At 43.8% G+C, this 25,623-nt stretch overlaps 1 protein-coding gene and 1 long non-coding RNA gene across 5 annotated transcripts in view; one reads left to right on the forward strand and one right to left on the reverse strand.

Annotated features, from left to right (window-relative positions):
- The window catches only part of LOC116463341 (solute carrier organic anion transporter family member 3A1), a 326,247-nt gene extending 315,802 nt beyond the window's left edge, over positions 1–10,445 (reverse strand). For 2 of the 4 annotated variants that reach the window (XM_032146404.2, XM_032146403.2), the window contains exon 1: positions 10,074–10,445. In XM_032146404.2, the coding sequence (XP_032002295.1) occupies positions 10,074–10,253 (180 nt within the window). In that variant the 5' untranslated portion in view covers positions 10,254–10,445. Of the gene's footprint in view, positions 1–9,751; positions 9,799–10,073 lie in introns of those variants that run through there. The other 2 variants (XM_058434558.1, XM_058434560.1) reach the window with 2 other exon arrangements.
- The window catches only part of LOC131382498 (uncharacterized), a 32,633-nt gene continuing 16,917 nt past the window's right edge, over positions 9,908–25,623 (forward strand). The window contains exon 1 of the long non-coding RNA XR_009212024.1: positions 9,908–10,076. This is a non-coding gene — a long non-coding RNA (uncharacterized LOC131382498). The remainder of the gene's footprint in view (positions 10,077–25,623) is intronic.

Genomic DNA, 25,623 nt, shown 5'->3' on the forward strand with positions numbered 1-25,623 from the left:
CCAGAGGCCCCCCCCATGTGACTGTGACATCCTGTCAGGGATGGTGAGGCGTGACACTGATGGGATCAGGGGCCAGTGGAGGGAGGTAGAAAGAAAACAAATAACCAGGAGGCGACAAAGCGGCAATGAACACCTGTGACCATCACAGTTGGGCTCACTGGGTGCAAAAAGCAGCCACCAAGGCGACAGACCTCAACAGGAGAACACTCAGCTTCCTTGTGGGGGATTTAAATGTTTCACTTGTCACACAAAATAGTTCCCCTGATAGCCTTGGGTACCACAAGCCCTTGAGCTATTTTTAATCACCTCCCTGTCACTGTTATTTTTAAATACAAAAGCATTCCCCAATGAAATCCTAAGCATCAGAAGGCAAATAAGCATAAATGTATATATATTATCTGTTCACTCCATTAAGGATAGGTAGGGTGCCTCTTAGAAAGCATTAAGCCTATTTAGACAAAAAAAAAAAAAAAGAGAAACATTTTAAAAGAGAATAAGAGAAGTGATTTTTCCCCAGTATTCACCAAAACAATATTTTTATTTATGCTTGTTTATAATTGCTATTCCCAAAAATAAAACTATCAGTTGTCTTTGCTTCCTGGCTGCTCACCTGCTTACACCTGCCAGCGAATGTGAGCTGGCTCCCAAGGGTGGGGCTGCACATTTGGGTAAGTGCCTCAATTCTGTGCCCTGATTTTGCCTAATATGAAACCAACGAATGCAGAGATTCTACAATGTTATACTTAAGAAGACCTAAAAACAGGCCAACTCTGGGACACAGAAACAATATGCCCGTTGGACAGTCGATTGCACATGTCCATCTCTAGAAATCGAACAAGGTTGTACTTGGATTTAGCCCAAGCACTGCTGGCTCCACGTGCCACTCTGAGCCTAGTGCAGCAAGGAGAACCTCCCCATCTGCTTCCATCAAGTGCAAGCTGCAAAGCTGCAAAACTGCTCACTGGCTTTTTGATCTATTTATATGCATCTCCTTGATGCATATATACAGCTTGGCAAAGGTAAAGGAATGGTGCTAATTTGTGGTTTTTGTTTCCAAAAGATATCCTCCCTTTGGCTGGCTGAGAGACTGTCATTGGCATGTTAAGCCTCCCAACCTACAAAGTATTTACCAGCACTGGGGAGGTGACACAACATGCTACACAGTAAGTCAGGAGTTTTGCCCTCAAGTTTTTGCATAAGGACAGGAGAGGCTTGTCTGAAGCTCTTCTACATCTATTTCACGGGTCTGGCTCCCTTTAAGTTTCTTCTCCTCAATCATCACTCTAGCCAAAAAAAATATGCTCCTTTCCTACATTTCAGGAGGAGGTTGGAAATCTGAACTTGACCGTGTGGTGTGCTGAGCACCCCACGCATGTATAGCTTCAAGAAGAGGATGGTGTGATGTGCCACACTGGAATACATGCTGCTTATGCAAGACACAGTAAATTCCGAGTGCTATCACAGCAGCACTTTGAGAAATGAAACAGCCAAAGGATGGTGTCTGTCACAACCGGCAGTGGTTGTACTCACGGCCATCCCACTACACTGCACGGGCAACCTCGAAAGCCAATCTTACGGGAGGCCTGCCCTCCACAACCTTGAAAACTAGTGACCACAGACCCAGGACAAGCCTCCTGTACCCCTAGAGAGAAGGGGAACTGGTGCTGACACCACAGCCAGCTGAGTTCCAGGGGGACAGCTCTAGGTGGCTCTGTGGATCTACTTTAAAGAATTCTCTGACCCAAAAGCCAACAAAGAGATTAATCAACCCCATTGTTTATTTTACAGGTCGGATCACCGTAATTGAATCTTACATAATAAACACATATGGGTCCATGCTGCTTAGAAATTTTCATCTTCATTAAGGGAATTCTTAGCAGAGTAAACACAAGACTTCAGGTGCTGTATTTTACAGCTTACATAATCAGCTGAGGGCTGCTCTCCCAATTTCAACCTGCTTATATTCAAGATGGTAATTTCTCCTTCTCATCAGCTGAAGGATGGCAGGGGTATTTATAAAGGAAATCATGAGGACAAAGGAGAAAGATGAGTTCACACTTCTTCCTGCCTCACCCTCCCCACCCCACTGAAAAAAGTAGGGCTGGCAAGGCACCGTGGCTCACACCTGTAATCCCAGCACTTTGGGAGGCCAAGGCAGGTGGATCACTTGAGTCCAGGAGTTCAAGACCAGCCTGGACAACATGGTGAAACCACCCCACACTCCATCTCTACAAAAAAAAAAAAAATAAGAAAATTAGCCAGGCTTGGTGGTATGTGCCTGTAGTCCCAGCTACTTGGGAGGTTGAGGTGGGAGGATCATTTCAGCCTGGGAGGTCGAGCTGTGATCCTGCCACTGCACTCCAACCTGGATGATAGAGCAAGACCCTGTCTCAAAATAACAACAACAACAACAACAATAACAAAAGTGGGGCTTATGGCAGCCTATGTTACCTTTTGCTTTTAAATATTTTCAGTGTGTCTGGGCTAGGTGGAATAAGTGCAACTTTTGTCTAAGTCCAGGAAAATACTAATGACCAACTATTCCGTGTTTAAAGAGGAATGCCCAGTCATACGGGAAATAACGAGGCTGGTAACACCATTTCTACGAAACAATCGAGCTGCTAAGTCCTCAGTTAGTAAGGGCTTCCCTTTTCAGAGGCACTCGACTCAAAACCACAAAGAAGAACCTAAATAAAGAAGTTGGGAGTCACCAACTGCTGAGGTTCTGTGCACATCCAAGGGAGTGTTTCCAGTCTCTGTGTTGTCACTGGAACTCATGGATGAAGGCTCCCCAGGCTTGCTCACTCCACACCTGTGGCTGCACAAGCTTCAGTGCTTTACACACAATTCCTCCCTCAGCAAAGTCATCAGAGTGACCCGGCTTTGGGGCTCTGAGGTCTTCTGAGTACAGATTCTCTCCTGAAGCCTGTGGCATTTGAAGGTGAATCTAAAAACTCACCTAAAACATACACTGCCACCTGATTCACGGAGAAAGGCCCAGTTCCTTCTCTATCCTTCGCAAGGACAGGTGTGACCAGACTGGGGGCAGGAAGGCTGCTTCTAAGACTACAGATGGAACGGGAGTGGTGTTGCGCAGAAGGTATGTCCGTAAGCTGAGATGGATGAATCCATGGGATGGGAAACCAGAGTGGAGGAACAGGTCCATTGTTCTGCTTATGAGAAACCAAAAAAAGAGACCAAGAGTGGGGAAATGCCCACAGACCTGCTTGCCAGCGTCCACTTAATACTGCAAGAGAACCCGAGGTGAAGGCAGCAGACAAGGCGTGAGACCTGAGCCCCTCTGGGCAACCAAGGCTGAGCTCTGCGAAGGCACGTTTTAAACAAGGCTGCCTGGAGGGCAGCATATGTCCACAACATATGTCCCTTTGTCCTCCCCCTCCTGACACCTCGGGCTCCCCTGAATTCGTCGCTCAGCCTTTCAACCAGTGAAGCAGAGCAAGCTTCAGGAGCCCAGATCACCGGTTAAGGAAAGAGAAGCCTTGGCCTCACACAATATTCCAAATCCTCAGCTCCCTGGGAGGGACTTTTGTTGGTGCTAATGTCGACGAGCAGGATTATACCATTACTGCTAAAGCAACTGTGGAATACCGTATCCTATGAGAAGTACTCTATCACATGACTATTTGTTTAAACCTCACAACCATCTGTAAGATAAGCTCGATTATTATCCCCATTTTTCAGATGAGGCTATTGAGGCTCTGGTAAGTCAAGTTGCCAGGAGCTGGGAAGTAGCAAGTCTAAGTTCAAATCCAGGTCTTCCAACTCCAAGTCCAACATTCTCTCAACCTACCCTCAGCCTTCAGCACCCAGTGGCCATAGACCACAGCAAGAGATACTGAGGACCTCCCAAAGTGAAGCATCAGGGCACCTGCCACTCCCAGCCAGTCCTGCCTGCCCTGCTTTAACCTCCTTCAAGTACCCATGGACTGTAAATGATCAACATGAATCACCATTCCTGCAGTGGGCTCCTCTCCATGTGACTAATTTTTACAGCATCTTTAAGATGAAATGGATTCCTATATTTATAAGGGAATAAACAGAATTAGAAACTGATATTTAGCTTATTACTTGCCCTTAAAAACTTCTTACCTCCCAGACAAAAACGTTCATGTAGAATAGGAAACTACTTGAATATGCAATTCACTAAACCAAAACCAAAGTTTAATTGAAATAATTTTATTTCTCATTGGTTGGGGCTACAAAGTTATTATGTTTGCAGTAAATATGCATAACCATATTATTATTAATAGTAATAGCTAATATTTCCTGGGCACTCACTATGTGCCAGATACTGTTCAAGGTGCTTTACATGTACTGACTCAGTTCATCCTCACAGCAAAACGGAGGGTGGGTACTATTATAACCCCAGTTATAAAATGAAAAAGTGAGGTACAGAGAGGTTAAGTAAACAGCTCAAGGTCACAGAGCAGGTAAGGGGAGGACATAGGCATGAATCCCAGTCTTCTGACACTCATCAAATAAGCGACAGCTGCCACAGACACTTGCGTTTCTCCACCTTGGAACTGTAATCATTTAACTTGGAGTTTTAACCGTTAAGCAATAATTTGTCTCATGCTAACACATAAACACTTAGGCTACATAAAATACAAGTGTCTTTGAATCACATCAATTCATTTATCCTACGATCCAAGGTCCATGATTCCACTGTTTTTCCCGTTTATATCTGTTTTCCAAATAGAGACATAGAAATCGAAAATAAAAATGAATTGAAAGAGAAAGGATGCTATCTTTCTGGCCTACAGATTACCAAAGGCATTTCTGACAGGCAAGAAAATACAGAGATTTTCTTCAGGGAAGAACGGTTCCAAATCCATGTGTCAACCATACAGTCAAAGTTACCATTGAAATGTCCCTTCGCACCTTCAAAAAGTATGGCATACTATATTCATTGTATGCAATGCTGTACATGAACACATATGTAAATATGCAATGCATGCAGCAATGTACAGAATAGAGCACATATGCAAAAGAGAAGAACTTTGACTCCACTTTAGAGAAACATGCTTATTAAATGATGCATGTAGTGAAATCTGCGCAAGTTGGAACTAAAGCCAGAGAAATGCAGCTAGTAGGGAGTTTTATTCTTCACTATTTCTGCATGAAATGCAGCCGTATCCTCATCATTTTTGCAATACTACCCTTGTTCATCCAGACCAATCTGCTAAGAGAATACAGTCCCTCATCAAGGCAGCACCTCAAAGTTTGCTTTTAGGTGTGCAAAATAAATTCACAGAGACCCTCTTGGTGGTGCTGCCTTTGCCCAGCAGTTCACCAATGACTTCGTGCAAGAAGAAGCCCATGCAGCATAATAGAAAACACGATTCCAGCAGCATGCAAGATGAGCTGCAAATGCTGGGCAATTGATTAGCAAGGCGGTGCCACTGCAGAGAGGCCTCTCAGCGATCTTTTTCATAAGGTGTCTAAGATTCAACAAGGGGAAGAGTTACCAAAATGCAGGATAGAGCCCTCGCTCATTTTATAACTAATTCACTTTCTCCTATTGTTAAATACACCAACAAAAACTCCCTCAGAAACAAAGATAAATACACAAAGCTGGCTGAAAAGAATTTTCAGAAATACCTTTTTCCCTTAATAATTATCGACATTTTAAACGAAGCTATAAGGAAAAAAAATCAAGGTAATTTTATTTCTTACTACCTGGGGCTACATAGTAATTATGGAAATGGCAAGGAATTTGTCACTTTGAGTAAGCATAAGTGTATAAAATAATTTGATTAAATAAAATACGGTTACCTTAGTCATCATAGTAATTTGACAAGGACTTTAAAAATGTCTGTCTCTGTTGAAAATGTCAACAGACAGTTTCCTCAGCTGTCTGCTTCTGGGTTGAATATGCAAAAACTCATCTTCGAAATGATGTTTCTTTAGAAAAAAACAAAGGAGTAACAAATCTAGCAGTTTCGCCTCACCCATTAATTGCAAGCCCACTTGACTGTTCTCAGGCTGAAAGAAAAAGTGTGACTACAGAGCAGTGAGATAGAGCCTCATTAACCACACTCAGTCATCTATGTCATTATTTTGTCACCACAACCTCAAACTTATTTTTCTATAACTCTAAATAGGGAAATACCTACCCCTTGTTCACAGGAACTCCCTTTGTGCCCCACCCAGGAAACTAGACTGGCCTTTTTTCAGTTTTCGACCTGAGGAAATTCAAATATATTTGTATGTATGCCTCAAACTAATCGTCTAGAGGTGTCAGAGGTTTTAATTTCCTGTACACACCCTTATCTACTCCGGTCCTCAGTAATTTGATACCACACAGAAACCTCTATATACAGGGCTACCCTCAGCGAGTGGCTTAAAACATTTTAGGGGGTCTCTGCAAAACGCCAATAAGCACACACAAAATGACTTTCTCCCCATGCAGTTCTCATATGCCTGCATCTTCTCCAACCAGTCCAAGACTCAAGCACATGTTACATCCTTACAAACAGGACTGGAGCCACTCAAAGCCAAAACCCAAGTAGAGGAAAATTAAATTGCATTCTCTGCTGCATACAAAATGACTATCAAACTGAGCAGGCCTCTCCTCTTATGCTGCAACAATTATGTCATAGCCAGTCAGGAGGTTTAGCTGACTATGATGGAACATCCCTGTGACTATTGGCTTATCTGAAGCATGGTTTCCAGTTAAGATGTTTGTAACTGTAATAGATTTCAGAATCCACAGTTGGCCCAGGTTGCACCTGGGTTACTTTATCTAGATCACTGAGTCTGGCTTTCAGGATCAGTGTCTTTCTGTACTCCCTGACACCAAGGCAAAAGTTGCAGGCCCCCAGCCTAGCCTAACAATTGATGGCCTTCTTATATACAATACACTTTTCCCTTGAGTTTCCTCCCTGGGCAGGTCCTTGGTGGAAAACTAACACATGCATACATACACACACACACACACACACACACACACACACACACACAGAGACACACACACATTTTCTCTCTGTCTCTCACATACACACACACACAGAGACACACACATTTTCTCTCTCTCACATACACACACACACAGACACACACATTCTCTCTCTCTCTCACACACACACACAGACACACACACACACACACACACACACGAGTCCTCCTTCTCAAAGTTGCTTCTTAAATCACAGGCAACCTCTGCTTCAGTTCTGCAGTTGGGAAGCCTACACTCGTGTCATTCAGGACACTGAGAAATTTGTCTTTTCAGAAAAAAAGTAAGGAAATGAAACTGCAAAATTTTAAGGCACCTGGGGAGATGAAATAAGAAGGTGGACTCTGGGAATCTAATAGGAAATAATGTTGTTGGCACAGAATTCGTAACCACCCTCCTTTCTGTGAGAGGGAGCATTGCTGGCACTGTCCCAAGGCAAGACCTTCCTCAAGTATCTGGAAATGCCTCATTAGAGGGGCAGGCTGATTGCCAATGTGAGGATCACATATAACGCACACTTGGCATGTGGACCCTGCCCTGTGGTCCTCTACAGACACAAGGTCTCAGGTTTCCTAAGAAAGCCATGATGAATTAAAAGGAAGAAATCTGCCTTTCCTGCAAACAGCTGCAATATTTCATTCTCCAATTATCCACAGAGAAGTCTCGCATGGCTGAAGGAGCAAACTTTTTTTCCCCATCTCCCAAATAACAGATGAAGAGAAAACTCTAAAGTGGCCCAGAAGAGCAAAGCCCATAGCAAGCTGAGTCAGTCAACCCTGACAAGCCAACTATTTATTTTCATGAGGCTCCGATGGCAAGGCAAAGACGAGGGCAGCCGGGCAAAGCAGAGCCCTTAGAGCCTTATGCCTCCACTCCTAGTAATCAAAATGAATTCAATTTCCTAGGCCTGTCCTCTCCTGGGCCTCCAGCTGCTTTCTGCAAGTCACCTGTTGACTCCTGTTACCCTACGCCACTCAACCAGGCTTTCCATCAGCTAAGGCTAGAAGTGCCAGGACGCCGCCACCAGGTGGACCGAATTCCTCCTCTGCCTGCCAGTCCCCTGCTCTGGGATTAAAGTCAACCTCCTATCTCCTGGGGCCAGCCCTTCCTCCAGAAGTCCACCATTCCAGGAGTACTCGGCTTCTTAACTTTCTAAAGGAGCTAGGCCATTCATCTAGTTGCAGCCTGGCTTCATTTCTTTGTCAAATCCTTAGATCACTGCAACCGAAAAATAGTAAGCCCACGCTTTTATCATTCCTGGGGTGAAAAGTTCTGTTGGTGTTTGCCACACATGAATAATGCACTCTACTGAGCAAAATTGGTTTGAGGCAAACAAACCGTTAAACTGGAGGCAGCTGTTGATATACTAATTACCTCCTTCTAAACATAGACCCTGTTAAGTATTATGTACTTTGCATATGTCACAGTACAGACCCACATATATTTTATTAATGTGAATTTGCATCTCTGTAATACATGTACTTATTTAAATATTTTAACAGTCAAATTTCCCCTAAGGAAGTGCTGATAAACTGACTCCCAAAACACAATTATCCCCTATCCCTCAAATTCCAAGGGCCAATAGGTACTGTCTGCAACTGCATATCGTAACTATAGACACAATAAGTGTATTTTATAGAACAGAAAACAAGATATGCTTTTGACTACAGGGTTCACTTGCAGTCTACAAGTTAGGAATGCACAAGACAGAGACGGGGACGTAAACGCTTTTCGTCTCAGAAGGAGCAACAGAAATGTATTCGATTTTCAAAAGCCCTGAAATTCTGTCACCCCAGGAACAGAGCTGAGTTTGAAGACCCTCTCTCTCACAACCACCTAACTTACTCAACACCGGAGACCAAGCACTGCTTGTATTTCCCTCTAACAGTGAGCCCTGAGCCTTAAGAGATAGTTTATGAATGGTATACAGCCCCCAGCGTCTGAACCTCATTAACTTTACCCCAAGGCCAGGAATGAGGGATTAATCATAGCATCAGGATACGCGTGGTTCTATCTCTGGATGTGGTTATTCAATGGCCAAAATCTTGTCCAATTCTATCTCCATCAAACTTGCTCAGGAATACTCAAAGTCTATGACATTTGATTCCAGTTGCAGGTCAACAGCCAAGTAATGATTTAACACTATAAACTCTAAAAAAAATTTTTCCGTTTAGACAGGACTGTACTTAGGTGTGGAAGCACGCTCTCTGGAACTCAAGTTGCGACCACCTGAGCAGGGGAGGCGAAAGCGACAAAGTAGGTACCTGACAGTGCTGAGTCATTACAAGCTGTTTCCTCTGAAATGCTATGCACCCATGGGCCCTCTGAGCATTAACATCCTCTTTCTGGAGGCAAATAAAATACATATTCATTGTGGAAAATGGTGCAACCTTCTGTGGGCGACAGACCACGATGGGGAATTTAGCACTAAGAGTGGATAGCAGGAACTACACAAACTCGCAGCTGCTCTCTAGGTACCGTAACTTTATCCCAGACACTGAAAGAGGGCTATAGGGATACCGGGTGGGAATATTCCCCCTGCAGCCCCGGCTCAGGTCAGGGCCACACTAGGGCGCATTTTACTCTAAGCTGTCATATCCCACTGTAATTGGCGGATGTAGAAAGCGCCGGGAGAAAATGATGCATGATAGATTTGTTCTCGAGGAGGATGCAATGGAGAGTAGAGGACGCAGGATGCTAACTGGTCTTTCTTCCCATGTGCAGGTCACCTGAAAACCCCGATGCTTTCCTCTCCAAGGAGAACCCTGAACTCACCGTCTCGCTCCGCTCTTATGGGGGGAGAGGAATAGTTTCACGCCCACCTGCCCGCCGCCTCTCCTCCCCCGGCACCCCCTGCCTCAGCCGGGCGCGCGCGAGCTGCTACCGGCATCAACGGTCCCGCCCGCTACCCGCTCCCTGGCAGCCCCGGCCCGCAGCTCCCCCGGCGGCCGCCTCTGCACCACTCGCCAACCTCCACGCCGGGCCGAGGTCATGCCCGCCTGCCCCCAGCGCCGGGCGGCCCCCTCCTCGTGCCAGGCGGCCGCTCGGGAGCCGGGCTGGGGAAGGGGCCCGCGGCGGAGTTGGCTCGGGGACTCACCAGGTAGGCGCCCACCGTGCCCTGCGCCAGCATCAGGGCGCACTCGGACACCAGGAAGATCTTGATGTTGGAAAAGCAGGACACCTTCTTTTTCTTTTTCTTGTTCCTCTGCGCCTCGTCCCCCTGCAGCTCGCCGCTCCGGCCGCCGCCCGACGAACCGCCCGGCTTCTTCCCCTGCATCCTTCCCCCGGCGCCGCCGCCGCCGCCGCCGCCGCTGCCGCTTTCCCGCTCGCCCCGGGTGTCGGGGCCGCTGCCGGGCTGGGGTGCGCGCCTCGAGGCTGCGTGCTGTCCCCGCCCCGGGCTCGCGGCGGCCGCCCCCGTCCTGCCGGGGCTGGAGAGGTGGAAGGCACAGCTCCTCGCCGCCGCCGCCGCGCTAGCCCCTTCCTCCTCCTCCTCCCCCGCCTCCGCCCTCCCCTGGCCTCCTCCTCCGGCTCCGGCTGTGCCAATCACAGGGGCTCCTCGCGCCGCCCGCCGCCGCCGCTGCCTCGCCTCCCGCGGCCGCCCGCCGCTGCCATCGCCCGGTTCCCCTTGCCCGCCGGCCGCGCCTGCTCTCACCCCCTCAGCCCCAGCCCCAAGGCCTGGGCCTGGGCCGCCGCTGCGCGCCCTCGCCGCGCCGCTCCTCGCTGCCGGTGCGCCCCCGGGGAGGCACGGGAGGCGGGCTTGGGATGCGGAGGGCGGCCCGGCGGCCGAGGTTGGGAGGGTCCGGCTGCCGGGAGAACTGGGGAGACCCGGAGTCCTTGCGAAGTAAGGGGGGTGCCCCTGAGGGAGGGAGGCGGCGCCCGGCCCCTAGGTGGCGCTGCGGGGCACGGGGCCCCGCGGCGGAGACTGGCGGCTCTGCGCCGGGCGCAGAGATGGGGTGGGGAGGCGCCCCCGCGGGGCTGGGACCCGGCGCTCGGGAACCCGGGTGCCCAGGCCTCAGAGGGCAGGCTGTTCCCAGGAAGGGAGAATACTGAATACCCAGGAAGGGCTTGGCGCGCGCTCTTCTCCGCCCGGGGATTTCTGGGGACAGATGTTGTGCTCTGAGGCTTGGGGAGGTGCCAGAGGTCAGAGCTGCTTGAGGCTTCTGCCGCCTGCCGGTTTCTGCCCCAGCTCTCCCGGCCACAGGGGGTGTTGAAAAGGCCCCAGACCGAAAGGAGAGAAAGGGGAAGTTAGAGGAATACGTCGGGAGCCCCACGGACTGTTAGTGCCCAAGCCTCGGTGTCCAGGCGCTGCATGATCGCCGCGGCCCCAGCAGAGGGCCTTGTCCGGCCCTTCATCCGCCCAGGGCCCCGCGGCTGGAGCGCGCAGGAAGCGGCCAGCCACAGGCCTGCTGGGTCCCCACCCCTCCCCTGGCTCTGTGGCCCTGGCCACCATCCTCGGCCTTGACCTGAATGCCTGGCCCATGTCAGCCGCTCCTAATTACTCCCCACTCTCACCGTTACCAAGGAGTGTGGGCCGCAGGGCACTACCAATAGGATCTGCTGTTTCTCAACTGCAGCGTTTGGAAGCTGAGAGAAAAGCTCAGAGGACTGGACAGGTACCAGGAAACAGCACCTTCCACCTGGGCCATTGGGGGACTCAAGGAATCATTTAAAACGCTTTCCTTAGTAATTGTGTCAAAGAAAATGACCCACTCTCCCAGGCTCCTGTGTCCAAATGCAGGCTCAACTTCAAAACTCAATAGCAATGAACTCTACCATATTTTTCCTTACTCCCGAAGAACTTGAATGAGAATAGAGAGTGTAATGGTGGGGGTGTTGTTTTGCCATGGCATTTAAATATAAACTGCTTCATCCTTCTGTGGCTCCAGACATGATCTCACCCAGGCTTGGTGTCGCTTTGAGATGCCCCTACCTTGTCTAGGCCACCTCCTATCTGCATTGGCTTCCCCCACACTTGAAGTCTCTTCCCGTTTTCCCTACTTCCTGAATCACTGGCCACACCATTCTCGGCCAGTCCTATAATGAGAATCCTTACTGCCCCCTCCTTTCTTCCCCACACCCTCCCATCACTCAGAGCCAACTTTTCTGCAGGATGTTTATGTCCCCCTCTTTCCCTCCCCATCACTTTGCATCATGGGGTACCTCCCCACTTCCTCCTGAGAAGACCCTTGACAAGCTAGCTCTGTTCCCTGCCTCTGACGATAAGCTACAAAGCTGAGCTGAGACTTTACTTGTCTATGAATGGTGACCCCATTGCTAATGAAATGTGCAGAGTGTGTTATAGTCTTCAACTCTTATTTACATTCTTTGTAATAACAAGAGCTAATGCTTACTGTGTGCTTATTATGGCCAGACACCATTCTCAGTGCTTCACCCACATTTACAATGTAATCCTCACAACAGTCCTCTAAACCAGATACTATTATTAGCCTTGTTTTACAGATGAGACAACTGAGGCCTAGAAAGGTTAACCTGACCAATGTCACTTGTCTAGTAAATGGCAGGGCAAGTCTTGGAAAACCAGGGTGTCTGCCATTATAGCCCAGGTTCTTTATAACTACATACATATTATCTCATTTATCACCCAGTGTGGTTCATCTCATGGGGAGGCTGGGACTTATGTTGTTCCTCTTTTATAAAGCTAGAAAGGGACAAAACTTGCATCCACGTCCAGCCCTTTTTGTTCTTGTTTGTTTGTTTGTTTGTTTGAGATGGAGTTTCACTCTTGTTGCCCAGGCTGGAGTGCAATGGTGCAATCTCGGCCCATGGCAACCTCCGCCTCCCGGGTTTCAGCGATTCTCCTGCCGCAGCCTCTGAAGTAGCTGGAATTACAGACATGTGCCACCACGCCTGGCTAATTTTGTATTTTTAGTAGAGACAGGGTTTCTTAATGTTGTTCAGGCTGGTCTCGAACTCTGACCTCAGGTGATCCACCTGCCTCAGCCTCCCAAAGCGCTAGGATTACAGGCATGAGCCACCATGCCCGACCAGCCCTTTTTGTTCTATACCACAATGCCTCGTGTACAGACTGAGAAGGGCACAGGCTTTTTTCAGCTTAACCATTTATTTTAGATTAAAAAATTAGCTGTCTTTAGAGAAATCACACACTTTTGCTGCCAGATAAAGGATTTCGGATTAGGGTTGTGGATTCTTCCTATAATTAATGGTAAGCAGCCATGAAAGTAATCCTGTGCCTGAAGCCTTAAGAATCATCAAAGTCAGCCTCAGGGAAATTAGGCTGCAGCCTCACAACAGTCAGAAAGAAGGAATTTAACAAGTTCAACTCCCTTCCTTCTTTGCTCATCCTTTATTTACTTGTAGATCAGGGCTCCAGGGATGATAAGGTGCGTTTATGAGCACCAGGTGCTTCTGTTGGGCATTCCCCTAGCCCCGTATGCAGACAGAGGAAGCAGCAGAAAATAGTAAACATCATTGTATCTGTATAGCACACTAATGCTTATGAAGTACTTCTATGTCCTGTATCTCAGCTGAAGCTTACAACAAGGAGAGCTGGTCTTATTAACCCCTTTTTTTCTCAAAAGAAACAACAGCAGGTGGGTTTGGGGAGCTCACCGCCAGCAAGTGGCAGGAATTGAGTCTACATTTGCCACCCCAAATTGGTGGGGGTGAGAGGTGAAGCCAGCTGGACTTCCTAGGTCGGATGCGGACTTGGAGAACTTTTCTGTCTTACAAGAGGATTGTAAAATGCACCAATCAGCACTCTGTAGCTAGCTAGAGGTTTGTAAAATGTGCCAATCAGTGCTCTGTAAAAATGCACCAATCAGTGCTCTGTAGCTAGCTAGAGGTTTGTAAAATGGACCAATCAGCACTCTGAAAAATGGACCAATCAGCAGGACATGAGCAGGGACAAATAAGGGAACAAAAGCTGCCCCCCGCCCCAAGCTGTGGAGCTTGGTTCTTTCGCTCTTCACAATAAATATTGCTGCTGCTCACTCTTTGGGTCCATGCCACCTTTAAGAGCTGTAACACTCACCATGAAGGTTCGCAGCTTCATTCTTGAAGTCAGTGAGACCACGGACTCACCAGAAGGAACCAACTCCCGACACAGGAGCACTGAGGAGGAACAGTAGGAGGTAGAGGGTGTTTAGGCCTTCCATGAACTGCAGTGCCCCCTCTAACGAGCCTCTGAAATAGACAGTTGACACTCATGTGAGCAGCAAAGCCGACAACTTAAACCCCATTAAAGGCCTCAACTGGGCTTCCTTAAATGTTTGTTGCCTTGGAGAAATGCTGTAACCACCGCTTCCATGCTAGGGCCTTTTTCATTCATCTCTCCCTCTAGTGGTGGATGGTGAATTTAGGAACAGGTCAGTACTATGAATGACTCTAGAACCTTTATGATTATTTTAGCCTCTCAACTACTTTCTGGACTAGATGACTTTTCAAGATGAAACTATTGCTAGCTAAGGCTGTGGTTCCGTGATTCCTTACTTTGTTGTTGTTGGCTACTAGAGGTATTCTAAACATTGAGAAGCCAAGTAATCTTAAAATCTGATGTAGGGAAGCAAAAAAGAAAGTGGGGTAACATGGGAAGATAAACTGGCTTTTGGTTCGTAAGACATTAATAAGCTATAGGTAAATGCTTAGTGATCAGGATTTGAAGAGCTTTTCTCCCTCATTTTAGAGAGGACCTCTGTTCATTTTGGTAGGAGAGAAGTGGGTTAACTATATGGTCGTGAAAAAACGACAATATCTTCCTCTGTTACTGGGCTATGGAAGATTTCCCAGCAAGCAGCCTCAATGTAATTCAACACAATGAGAAATTGTTGTTCAAGTAATTCACGTGAAGCATCTTTTGCCAGCTTCAATTTTGTTCACAGGCAAATACAAAGTTGAAAAATAAATGCAAAGAATGATTTCTGATTGTCACTGGGATGAAAAATAGATGCTTAGATTCTCACCCTGTGAATTTTTTTTTTTTCTGAAAATGCACCAATCATATGTTGTGTCCAACCAAGGATAGAATTGGGGCTAGGCCAACTTCTTTGGCTTGAAACTAATATTTGGGCTGAGTTGAAGCTTATTTTCTTTTTCTCAGAGTTTTTCTCTTCCCACCCCCATTTTCCAATTAGCCTGGTCCATATGCCTTTCTACCAAATAGCCTCCGTTTGCTACTTACTATATTCATAGTTTCATATTGTAAATTATATCTCTTAATTTGAATGTGCCCTAAAGCTCAGCAAAGAAGTGAAAAGGATAAACATCAATGTAGATACAATTCTAAAAAATGGTGAATTCAAGTGGAGAAACAGAAGAAAGAAAGAAGAACATTACTGGAAATAGAATTGATATGAGAAAACCAGGGTTTTAGGGATCTGTTATATTTACGGAAAATGAGTTTTGAGGTAAAGGAGAAGGAATAGAGATAATAAACATTTCCCAATATTAGTGCATTTGGGGAGATCATCATTTGCTACTTCTGTTTATATGCATATAAATAGAATTTGTTTATCCACATAGACTGTTAGCTTCTTAAGGGTATAAGAAGTGTTTTACTTTAAAAATAAAGGATCGGCCAGGTGCAGTGGCTCATGCCTGTAATCCCAGCACTTTGGGAGGCCAAGGCAGTTGGATCACCTGAGGTCAGGAGTTCAGTACCAGCCTGGTCAACATGGCAAAAACCGGTCTCTACTAAAAAATACAAAAATTAGCCAGGCGTGGTGGTGAGCACCTGTAATCCCAGCTACTCAGGAGGCTAAGGCAGGAGAATCGCTTGAACCCAGGAGGCGGAGGTTGCGGTGAGCTGAAATCCTGCCATTTCACTCCAGCCTGGGCGACAGAACGAGACTCCGTCTCAAAATAATAATAACAATAATAATAAAAATAAAGGATCATTTGTTCCCCTCAGTGCCCACCAGGCCTCGTGCCAAGAAGCTTAATACCTCTGATTAGGACAGAAGAGACCCAGAAGGTGTCAGTGTTTATAGAAAAGTTCCTTCCAGGCATTCTCCCCAGGGACCCTCCTCTCCATCCTCTGTGCAACTACACACACACCCTTCTTGCAGCAAAAATTGTCCCCACAAGCCCCTTTCCCGAAAACAATGTCTTTCGTCCTCTCTCTCGGAGGAGGGCTTTCCCAGCTTTGCTCCTGGTCTCTGAAAAATGCACACAAACCTTGATATTGGGAGAGTGGGTACTGCTATGGTAGGCAAATGACATGAGCTAGCACTGGAAACCAGCTGAAGGCCCAACAGCATTTCCACAAAGGAAGCATGAGGGATAGTGATTATATGTCAAGAGTATCGTGAGTTCCAAGCTCAGCAGAAAGTGGTCACAGCTGTCTGCCCTCCTGAGGGGTAGTGGGTGCCAGGCCTGTGTACCTCAAGTGGGCATGGTGCAGTCAGGGCATTAACCCTTGGACTGATCAAAGAGAAAGAAGGGTTTCTTGAGAACATACAAGGAGGTCATGGAAAAAAAATCTCCACGGTGTAGAATGCCACTACAGAGAAAGAAAACCTAAATTAAGAGCATGGGTTATAGAGACATCATATACCCTTGGGAGAAAGATAAAAAACCTCTGCTCAGGATACATTTGTCTCCTGCACCCTAGCTTCCTTACGCTGCCTCCTTGCCATTCCTCCAGGCATACTCCTCTCCCATACTACAGCAAGTAGGAGGGTTGAGGAGTGAACAAACAAAATGAGAAGTCTGTCCAACCTTTGATGACCTGTTATGGGCGGAACTGTATCTCCCCCAAAATTCATATGTTTCAAACTCAACCCCCACCACCTCAAAATGTGACTATATTTGGAGATAGGGCCTTTAAAGAGGTAACCAAGGTGAAACAAGCTCATATGGCTCCAATCCAACAGGACTGTATCCTTATTGGAAGAGATCAGGACACAGATATACATAAGAGATGACCACAAAAGGACACAGGTGGAAGGCAATTATCTGCAAGCAAAGGAGAGAGGCCTCAAAAGAAACCAAACCTGCCAACACCTTGATCTTGGTCTTCTAGTCTTGAGAATGATGAGAGAACACATTTCTGTTGTTTAAGCCTCCCAGTCTGTAGTATTTTGTTATGGCAGCCAGAGCAGACTAATATATAACCGTAACCGTCTCCCAGCCCTTCACACACCTCATACTCCTTCTGCACTTTATTACAGTTCCTTGAGCTCATCATGCGGTCTCCTCCTGTAAACACTTGCACAGGCTGTTCTTTCTGCTTGGAATGTCCTTCCTTCAGCAGGCTTACACCTACTAGTATCTTAAGATCCAGCTAGTGTCACCGCCTCCAGGAAGTCCTCAGAGAATACTCTCTCACTAACTGCCTCCTGACTCCCTCCCACCTGCTTCCCCTCTCCACCTGAGCCAGCCTCTGCACAACCTAGCATGGATCCCATTGTGGAGAGCTCTCACTGTGCTTCTCCCTCATTAGCCTTTGGTCGGTGTCTTTCATTTCTGTATTTTTGCCTTCTAAAAGAGTCAAGCCCAGAGTGGTCAGTAAGTATGAGGGAGAGAACAAACAAGTGAGGACACAAGAAAAAGAAACCCTTCCTCACTGGAGCTGCCCAACAGGTATGGGACAGGAGAAAATGGCAAGAAGAGCCCGCAAGCATTAGGAGGAAAGAAGAAAAAGGACATGGTAGTGACAGTAGTGATAAGACTGCACCTAGCCAGGCAGGAGGTGAGAGCAAGAGGGATTGTCTAGAGCCTGGCTACTCAAAGTGTGGTCCCTGGGCAGCAGCACAGGCATTACATGGGAGAGAGGGAGAGAGAGAGAGGGAAGGAGGGAGGGGGAGAGAGAGAGAGGGAGGGAAGAGGAGAGAGAGAGACCGGGGAGGGAGGGAGAGAGAGAGGAGACTCTCAGCCCAGATGTGCTGAATCAGAATTTAAAGTTTAACAAGCTCTGCAGGTGTACATCATGACTTGAGAAGAATTGGCTTAGAATGGTATCAAAAGAAGCCTAGAGTTAGACGATTTTAAGCAGTATTTTAGTATTTATATTCATTCCCCTTTTTTATTGTATTTGGGGCTTTAGAAAAAAGGACTAAGAGGAACAATTGGCTCTGAAGATGACGCTGGTTATTTTCATTCTCTGGGAATCCTCGCGCTGTGGAGTGCCGCAGGGTGGGAGCATAGACAGCTAATGACAGGGCCAGGGAACGGGGGAGTGGAGGAGAGGAAACCTGCCGTTTTATTTTGTGTCTGATTGTTGTTTTGGCGGCATATCTGAATCTCAGAATGAAAGTTGAGATACTGAGCTTCTGGATCATAATAGTTGCCTGGATTTCTCCCTCCTAACTTCCTTTACCCAACAAAAATGCAGAGGCTGACAGGACATAAAGGGCTGAAAACCCAGGATCCTGACTATTTCTCAGGGAAATTACTCCTCACACAGGACAGATGGAATGACCAAGGAAGAGGAGTGCCTACTTCCCCCATAGGAAAAAGAGAGGAAGGTTCTGCAGAGGGGATGCTAGCTGGTTCCCCAACCAAATACCCTGACAGTCACCTCCTGGCTGCCTGAGGATGGCATTCTCACCTTGCTGAATCTATCTGTGCAATTGTAACTCCCAGAAAGGCGCTATGGGCCTCGGTGAAAGGAGTAGGTGGTTGCAGAGTATGCCCTGGGATGTAAAATAATATAAATGGGAATAAGGATGGGAAACTTTAAAAAAATTATCTACTGCTGGGTAACAACCCACCACAGAACTTAGTGGTTTAAAACAATACGTATTTTGCTCAAGAAATCTGCAGTCAGGACAGGGCTTAGGAGGGAGAGCTGGACTCTACTGTCAGCTGGGATCATCTCATTTGGCACCTGGCACCTGGTCTACAAAGACAAACAGCTGCGGGTCAGAATAGCTGGGCCTCTTTGGGCATCTGTTTGTGGGCTCTCACCCTGATCTCTCCAGCATGACAGCCTCAAGGCAGCCAGACTTAATGCATGCATGCTCCCGGCTCCCAGTGTACCTGCCTCAGAGAGGAGGCCATATGACTTTTATGAGCCAGCCTCAGAAGTCAGCTGTGTTAGTTCTGCTGCGTTCTCCTGCATCCTGTTCATGGAAGCAGCTACAAAGTTCCATCTGGACTCAAGACGGGAGAACATAGACTTCACCTCTTGGTGAAGGATGTTTGATGTCACTTTGTTAGAAGAACCAAGGAGTGAGGTATATATTGCTGTGGCTACCTTTGGAAAATACAATCTGCCAGATACATTGAGAGCTCTGTGTCTTGGAATCAGAGTTTCCCATGCACTGTTTCAGGCCACAAAAAGACTGTGGAATGTTTCAAAGTATTTAGTAATGAATTCACCTTTTATTTACAAAGAAACAGGGAAGCAAGGGAAATTCATGTCATAGTGTAACAGTACACATTGCTAGCTAGGCACCATAGCTTGCTCTTCAGTTAAACATTTAAGAGGAAGATTCTGGCAGATCCAGAGTACAAACAATTTGGACAGCTATATCCTTGTTGGAGAGGGAGTAAGTGCATATGCGTTGGGGGATGGTATAAAGATACATTGAGTCTATGAAAAATATTCTGTAACATGTAACAGGAGACTCGCTAGACCAATAAGGCAGAGAAAAAGCATGCTTGTTTAAGGAAAAGCTAACTGCATAAAACAGAAAAAAGATTTAATCCTATTTTTTGTGTTCTTAATACTAGGCGGTATGTACTTTCTGAAGTAAGAATGAAACTGATGAAAAAGGTGACACCTGAGATTCTGAGATTGAAAAGGAAACTGACATGTTAAGAATTGAATTCAGGTAAACTAAAAATAAAATTGTGGAATCAAAATTCAATTCTGATGCAGTGAAGACCAGAACTGAAATCACAAAAAGCCAAATAAATAATGTAGGAAACAAGGTAGAGAAGTTTTCTATCTATGCAGAGAAAAGAAACAAAAAATGATGACAGAAAGGATAGGTAATTTGGTCGATCAAAAATAAAGAGTTACTCTATGGATAAGAAGGACCCAAGGGAAATATAACCAGAACAAATGACATTGCTTTAACATGGAGAAAAATGGAAGAAAAAGTTGAGCTAGAAAAAAAAAAAATGTACAACTTAAAATACTGCACGATGTTCTGGGCAAAAGTAAAGATGTACACAGACATAATCTAGCAAATGTGTTCAAATGGAAAAGATTTTAAAATATCCTACAAACATCCAGACAAAACAAATGTTACTTATGATAAAAATGAGAATAGGCTGAATTAAGGGTACAGCACAAGACTAGATGCCACATAAGAAATGAGTAAAGTCTAAATGGTACTAGAAAGTGCTTATGACTCAAGCTGAAATGTTAATTTGCAAAGAAAACAAAAAGAGATTCTTAGATATTCTAGTCAAGGGTTCAAAAAAGATACCACCCATGCACTTTTCTTGAAAACATTAAAGATACGTTCCAGTGAAACAACATGTTAAAGACAAAAACTCAATAGCAAAAATCAGTTCAAAAGAATTGTGATAACCCCAGCTAAACATACTAAATTAAGTTTTAAAAAGTTGTAAATAAAGTACAGTTGGAAATTTTTCTTGAGATAGACTAAAAGTAATAAATAGGTCCATAATTCTAAATGACATTGGCAAGAATGGAGGAAAAGGAGTGTATGTGGGAAAGAAGAGTACGAAATTCTTCATCTTGTAAAGAGTCAAAAGTTATATCATTCATGAATTTGATGATTAGAGAATGTATGCATTCACGTGTGATCTTAAAAAATAGAATTTGGGCTAGGCATAGTGGCTCACACCTGTAATCCTAGCACTTTGGGAATGCCGAGGTGGGCAGATCACTTGAGTTTAGGAGTTCAGGATCAGCCTGGCCAACATCACGAAAACCTCTCTCTACCAAAAATAGAAAAAATTAGTTGATCATGGTGGCATGTGCCTGTAATCTCAGCTACTTGGGAAGCTGAGGCAGGAGAATCATTTGAACCCAGGAGGCAGAGGTTTCAGTGAACCAAGATTTCGCCACTGCACTCCAGCCTGAGTGACAGAGCAAGACTCCATCTCAAACAAACAAAAACTGAATTTGAAGAATTCAAAGAAAATACATACTTATAGAAATGGGGAAAATAAAAACCAAGAAAAATGTTAATACAGGTTGAGTATCCCTTATCTGAAATGGTTGGGGCCAGAAGTGTTTTGGATTTGGGAGGTTTTCAAATTGGGGAATATTTGCAGAGTGTATACCAGCTGACCATCTTTAATCTGAAATCCTCCAATGAACACTTCCCTTGAGGGTCATGTTGGTGTTCAAAAAGTTTCATATTGTGGAACATTTTGGATGTTTAGGTTAGGGATGTCAACCTTTACGGGGGGGGGGGGCCAGGGAACAATATAACAGAAAACATCACAGACTTTTGAGAGAGATATCTTATTTTGAAAGTGGTTCAGGCACTTCCTAACTTTCATCTTAGGGAAATTAACTTATCTACTTAAAAACCTGAGTTTTCTTGTTGGTAAAACTGGAAAAACCATACACTTCCTAGGGTACTTATGGGGATGGATTATCTAAAGAACATAGTTCAGTGTCTGGCCCAAGTATGATTTGATAAATGAGTTGTTGTTGTAATTTGTTGCCATCATTGTTTTTTTCATTATCACAATAAAAGATTAAAAATACTTGCATCTCCCTCTGTGTCTTTTCCTCAGGGACGCTGTCTTGGCTTTGTTTTATGAACCCACTCCTCAATTGTATCTGACATTTTAAATTCTTTGATTTGTATCCTATTCTAGATTTCTGATCAATTCCACAGACTTGATTTTTATAATGCTCCTTTCTTTACCCATGATTAAGTGTGAGTTTTTACTCGTTTTCTTGCCTGCAACTGATTTCTTTGTCAGTGATGAGACTCAGTTTCCCTGAACCCTGGCTGAGCAAAATCACAGATACCCAGAATAATTACCCAGGATGGGAGGATGGCCAGTTATAACAATAAATTTAAGTGATTTATATTCCTATATTTAAAATACTAAGACCTCAGGATTGGGCTAAGAAAATCCAACTATGACCTGCTCACAAGGAACCTATCAAAAACAAGGAGACACATATAAATAAAAAATAAAAGAATAAAGATTTACTGGAAAAATACAAAGAAAAAATAAAGGTATTAATGTTAACTTTATTCAAGACTGGGTACATAGCTAAAAATATTCAATAGAGAAAAGTACACATAAAAATACAAAATCATTAGTGATATTTTATGCATTAAATATATAAATATATAAAACAAAGGTATATAAGAAGAAATGGACAGAAAGCAATTGTTCTATGTGAGACTTTTATGGAACTACTGCTCTTTGACAATAGGAAAAGACAAAATATATACGTTTTAAATGATATGTATTATATATCATTTAAAAGGGGTCTATAACAAAACTGATGAAAATAGAAAATATTTTCTGAAGATAAGCATAGAAAATGAACAAATTATTAAAAATAGAATTAGTAAAGTTGACATATGAATTAAAAAACTCTTTAACATAACTAGAGAATATATAAAGGTGAAGAGAAAAAATAAAATGTAAAAGTAGAAGAGAAATATAAAAATAATAAACAGGAGAATTTTAACAAATACAAAATTATTTGTTAAAGCACAGTGTTCATAACTTTGAAAAGTTGAATTAAACAGATATTTTCATGGCATAGTTTACCTAACCTTAAGAAAAAGGGTCAGGAACTTTTAGAAGAAATCCTGGGGATATATATGTATATGTATGTATTGTATTTCTTCCAAAGATGTCTCATTTTCTGAAAATTTTATCAGTGATAACTTTCAGAATTTCAGAAAGACAGATAATACCATGTTATATGATTTTTCTAGATATAAAAACAAAAGCTGAGTGTATAAAGATTCATTTTATGAAGTCAGCATAACATTGATCTAAAATTGACAATAGCACAACCAAAAGAAAATAAATACTATTATGATTTTGCAATGACATATTAAATATTGTGATGACATGATGAAAGAATGTTGTGCCAATCAAAAGATAGTGTTATTTTTCTTCTATGACATTGTGATTCTTAAATTTATATTAATAACAAGCAAAAAACTAAGAATGTGTTGAAAAAGGAGAATCAGAGCAATTTCAAGTGCGTAGGCACATCCTACTAGGTATTAAAATATATTACAAGCAACTGCAACCAAAGCAGTATGGTACTAGCTCAGGAGCTGGTAGGCAGATTGATAGATAGAGCAATGGACCCTGAAATAGACTCTAGTGTGTATTCCAGCTTAAAGTAAGGACAACAAAAATGGGAAAGGCAGAGATTATTTCTCAAATGCTTAGGAAAATTGATTAACTCAAGTTATAGCTTCACTATCCAGCAGCTCAAGACAAAAACAACAATAAAAACAGATGGATTAAAGAACCCACACATAGACAAAAACTTCTGGAGAGGGAACGACATTTTAAGCATAAAAGCAATGTAAGTAATTACAAAGGAAAAGTTAGATAGATCTTACTGTTAACACAATTGAAAGTCCTTTACATCAAGGAACATGTTCACAGCAATCAAATTACAAATTAGAAAAAGTAGTTGTAGCAACAGAGCAGAGAGATAATACTGAAAAAGTACATGAAGTACTCTTACAAATCAATTAACAAAATACTCCGAAAGACATGGGCAGAGCGTCCTCACAGTAAACTTAAATACAAAATATGGTTATCTGGAAAAAATATTCACACTCACAACTAATCAAATACTAATTAAAACAGTTACAAGATACATTTTATTCACTCATTAAAATAGTAAAACATTTTTAAAAGAAAATTTTCTTTGCTGGTGGAAGTTTGAAAAGACTCCCTAAAATAAATTGCTGGTAGAAGTATAAGTCTGCACAACCTCTGTGAAAATTTATTTGGTACTATCTATATAGGTGTCAGAGGCGTTTGAATCAGAGCAACTCCATCTTGAATAGGGGCTTGGTAAAATAAGGCTAAGACCTGTTAGGCTGCATTCCCGGTAAGTTAAGCGATTTTTAGTCACAGGATGAGATTGGAGGTCAGCACAAGATACAAGTCATAAAGACCTTCCTGATAAAACAGTTTGCACTAAAGAAGCCGGCCAAAACCCATTAAAACGAAGATGGTAACAGAAGTGACCTCTGGTGGTCCTCACTGCCACACTCCCACCAGTGCCATGACCATTTACAAATGCCAAGTTACCCTATATGGTCTAAAAAGGGGAGGCATGAATAATCCACCCCTTGTTTAGCATATCATCAAGAAATAACCATAAAAATGGGCAACCAGAGCCAGGGACTGCTCTGTCTATGGAGTAGCCATTCTTTCATTCCTTTACTTTCTCAATAATAAACTTGCCTTCACTTTATGGACTCACCTCGAATTCTTTCTTGTGTGAGATCCAAGAACCCTCTCTTGGGGTCTGGATTGGGACCCCTTTCAGGTAATGTAGGTACTCAAATTATCATTTCCTTTGGCTCAGTAATTTCCCTTCAATGAATTTAAGAAAATAATCAGACACATGAACAAAAATAAGTATAATGCTTTGCTTATTGTTTAATACTTACTGAATAATTATTTATAATACTGAAAAATTTGAAAAACATGTTCATTAGTGGGAGACTGGCAAAATTACCTTTTCAAGAAAAGACAGTATACAGTCATTAAAAAAATCTTTTCTAAAACTTTATGGAAGAAATGCTCTTAGTAAAATAAGTTACAAAAGGAGGATTTTGAATTATATGTAGGGTAGGATCCAGTTTTTGTTACACATACAGACACATATTTAGGACAATGGGTTCTGGAGTTAGAATCAAAGTACTGGGATTTGAATCACAACTCACCACCTACTAGTTTAAGAACATGAATAATTTATATAACCTCACTAAGCCTCTGTTTACTCATCTTTAAAATGATACTGTCTCAGCATGCTATTGTGAGGACTAAAGAGTTATTCAGTGTCAGGTGCCTAGTATACAGCCTGACTCATAAATGGCAAGTTTTACATTCACATACATTGAGTTATCATTAAAATATGTATATATATGAGAATTACAATTTATAGAAATTTTCCTTAGTATTAAAAAAAGTATACACATTTTATAATGCCTTTTTGCCTAGGCTAATGGGCAGCCTTCAACAAATATCTCATGCACTCTGCCACAGCTTAAAGGCATAAAATGAAACCAGGGCTGCTGTAAAAACCAAAATCCACCCTGCTAAACTACATTGAATAAGAGATCAGATATGTGCCCCTTGTGCTCACTACTTTCTAGGTCTTTTCTCTGTAAGTAAATGTTCTCCCATTTCCTTGTCCAGTGCCTTCCTCCTAAGTTTAATGGTAGCAAGGGTATCTATGACACAACCCCCAAGGTGGTGGCTACTCCCATTATCCCCCATCCTGTGGATGGAAGGCTAAACTTATGGCCAGTGCAACCCTTGTGGAGTTCCAGATACCTTGAACAAATTATCAGCAAATCTGGAGTTATCAGTTAAGGAGGATATACTTTAAACACATAAGAAAACTAAGATTTCTAGAAGGAAATATACCAAGTTGAGACAGAGAAAAAAACAGTGCTTCTGTCCTTTCAGTGTTCATAATGAAGAGAATGTACAGAGGATGCATCATTCTTGCTTTGTATTCCTATATTTAAATGTGTTGAAAGAAAATTGTAGAGACAGAT

The sequence above is a fragment of the Hylobates moloch genome, unplaced genomic scaffold (assembly GCF_009828535.3).
Source record: "Hylobates moloch isolate HMO894 unplaced genomic scaffold, HMol_V3 SCAFFOLD_33, whole genome shotgun sequence".
Classification (NCBI taxonomy): domain Eukaryota; kingdom Metazoa; phylum Chordata; class Mammalia; order Primates; family Hylobatidae; genus Hylobates; species Hylobates moloch.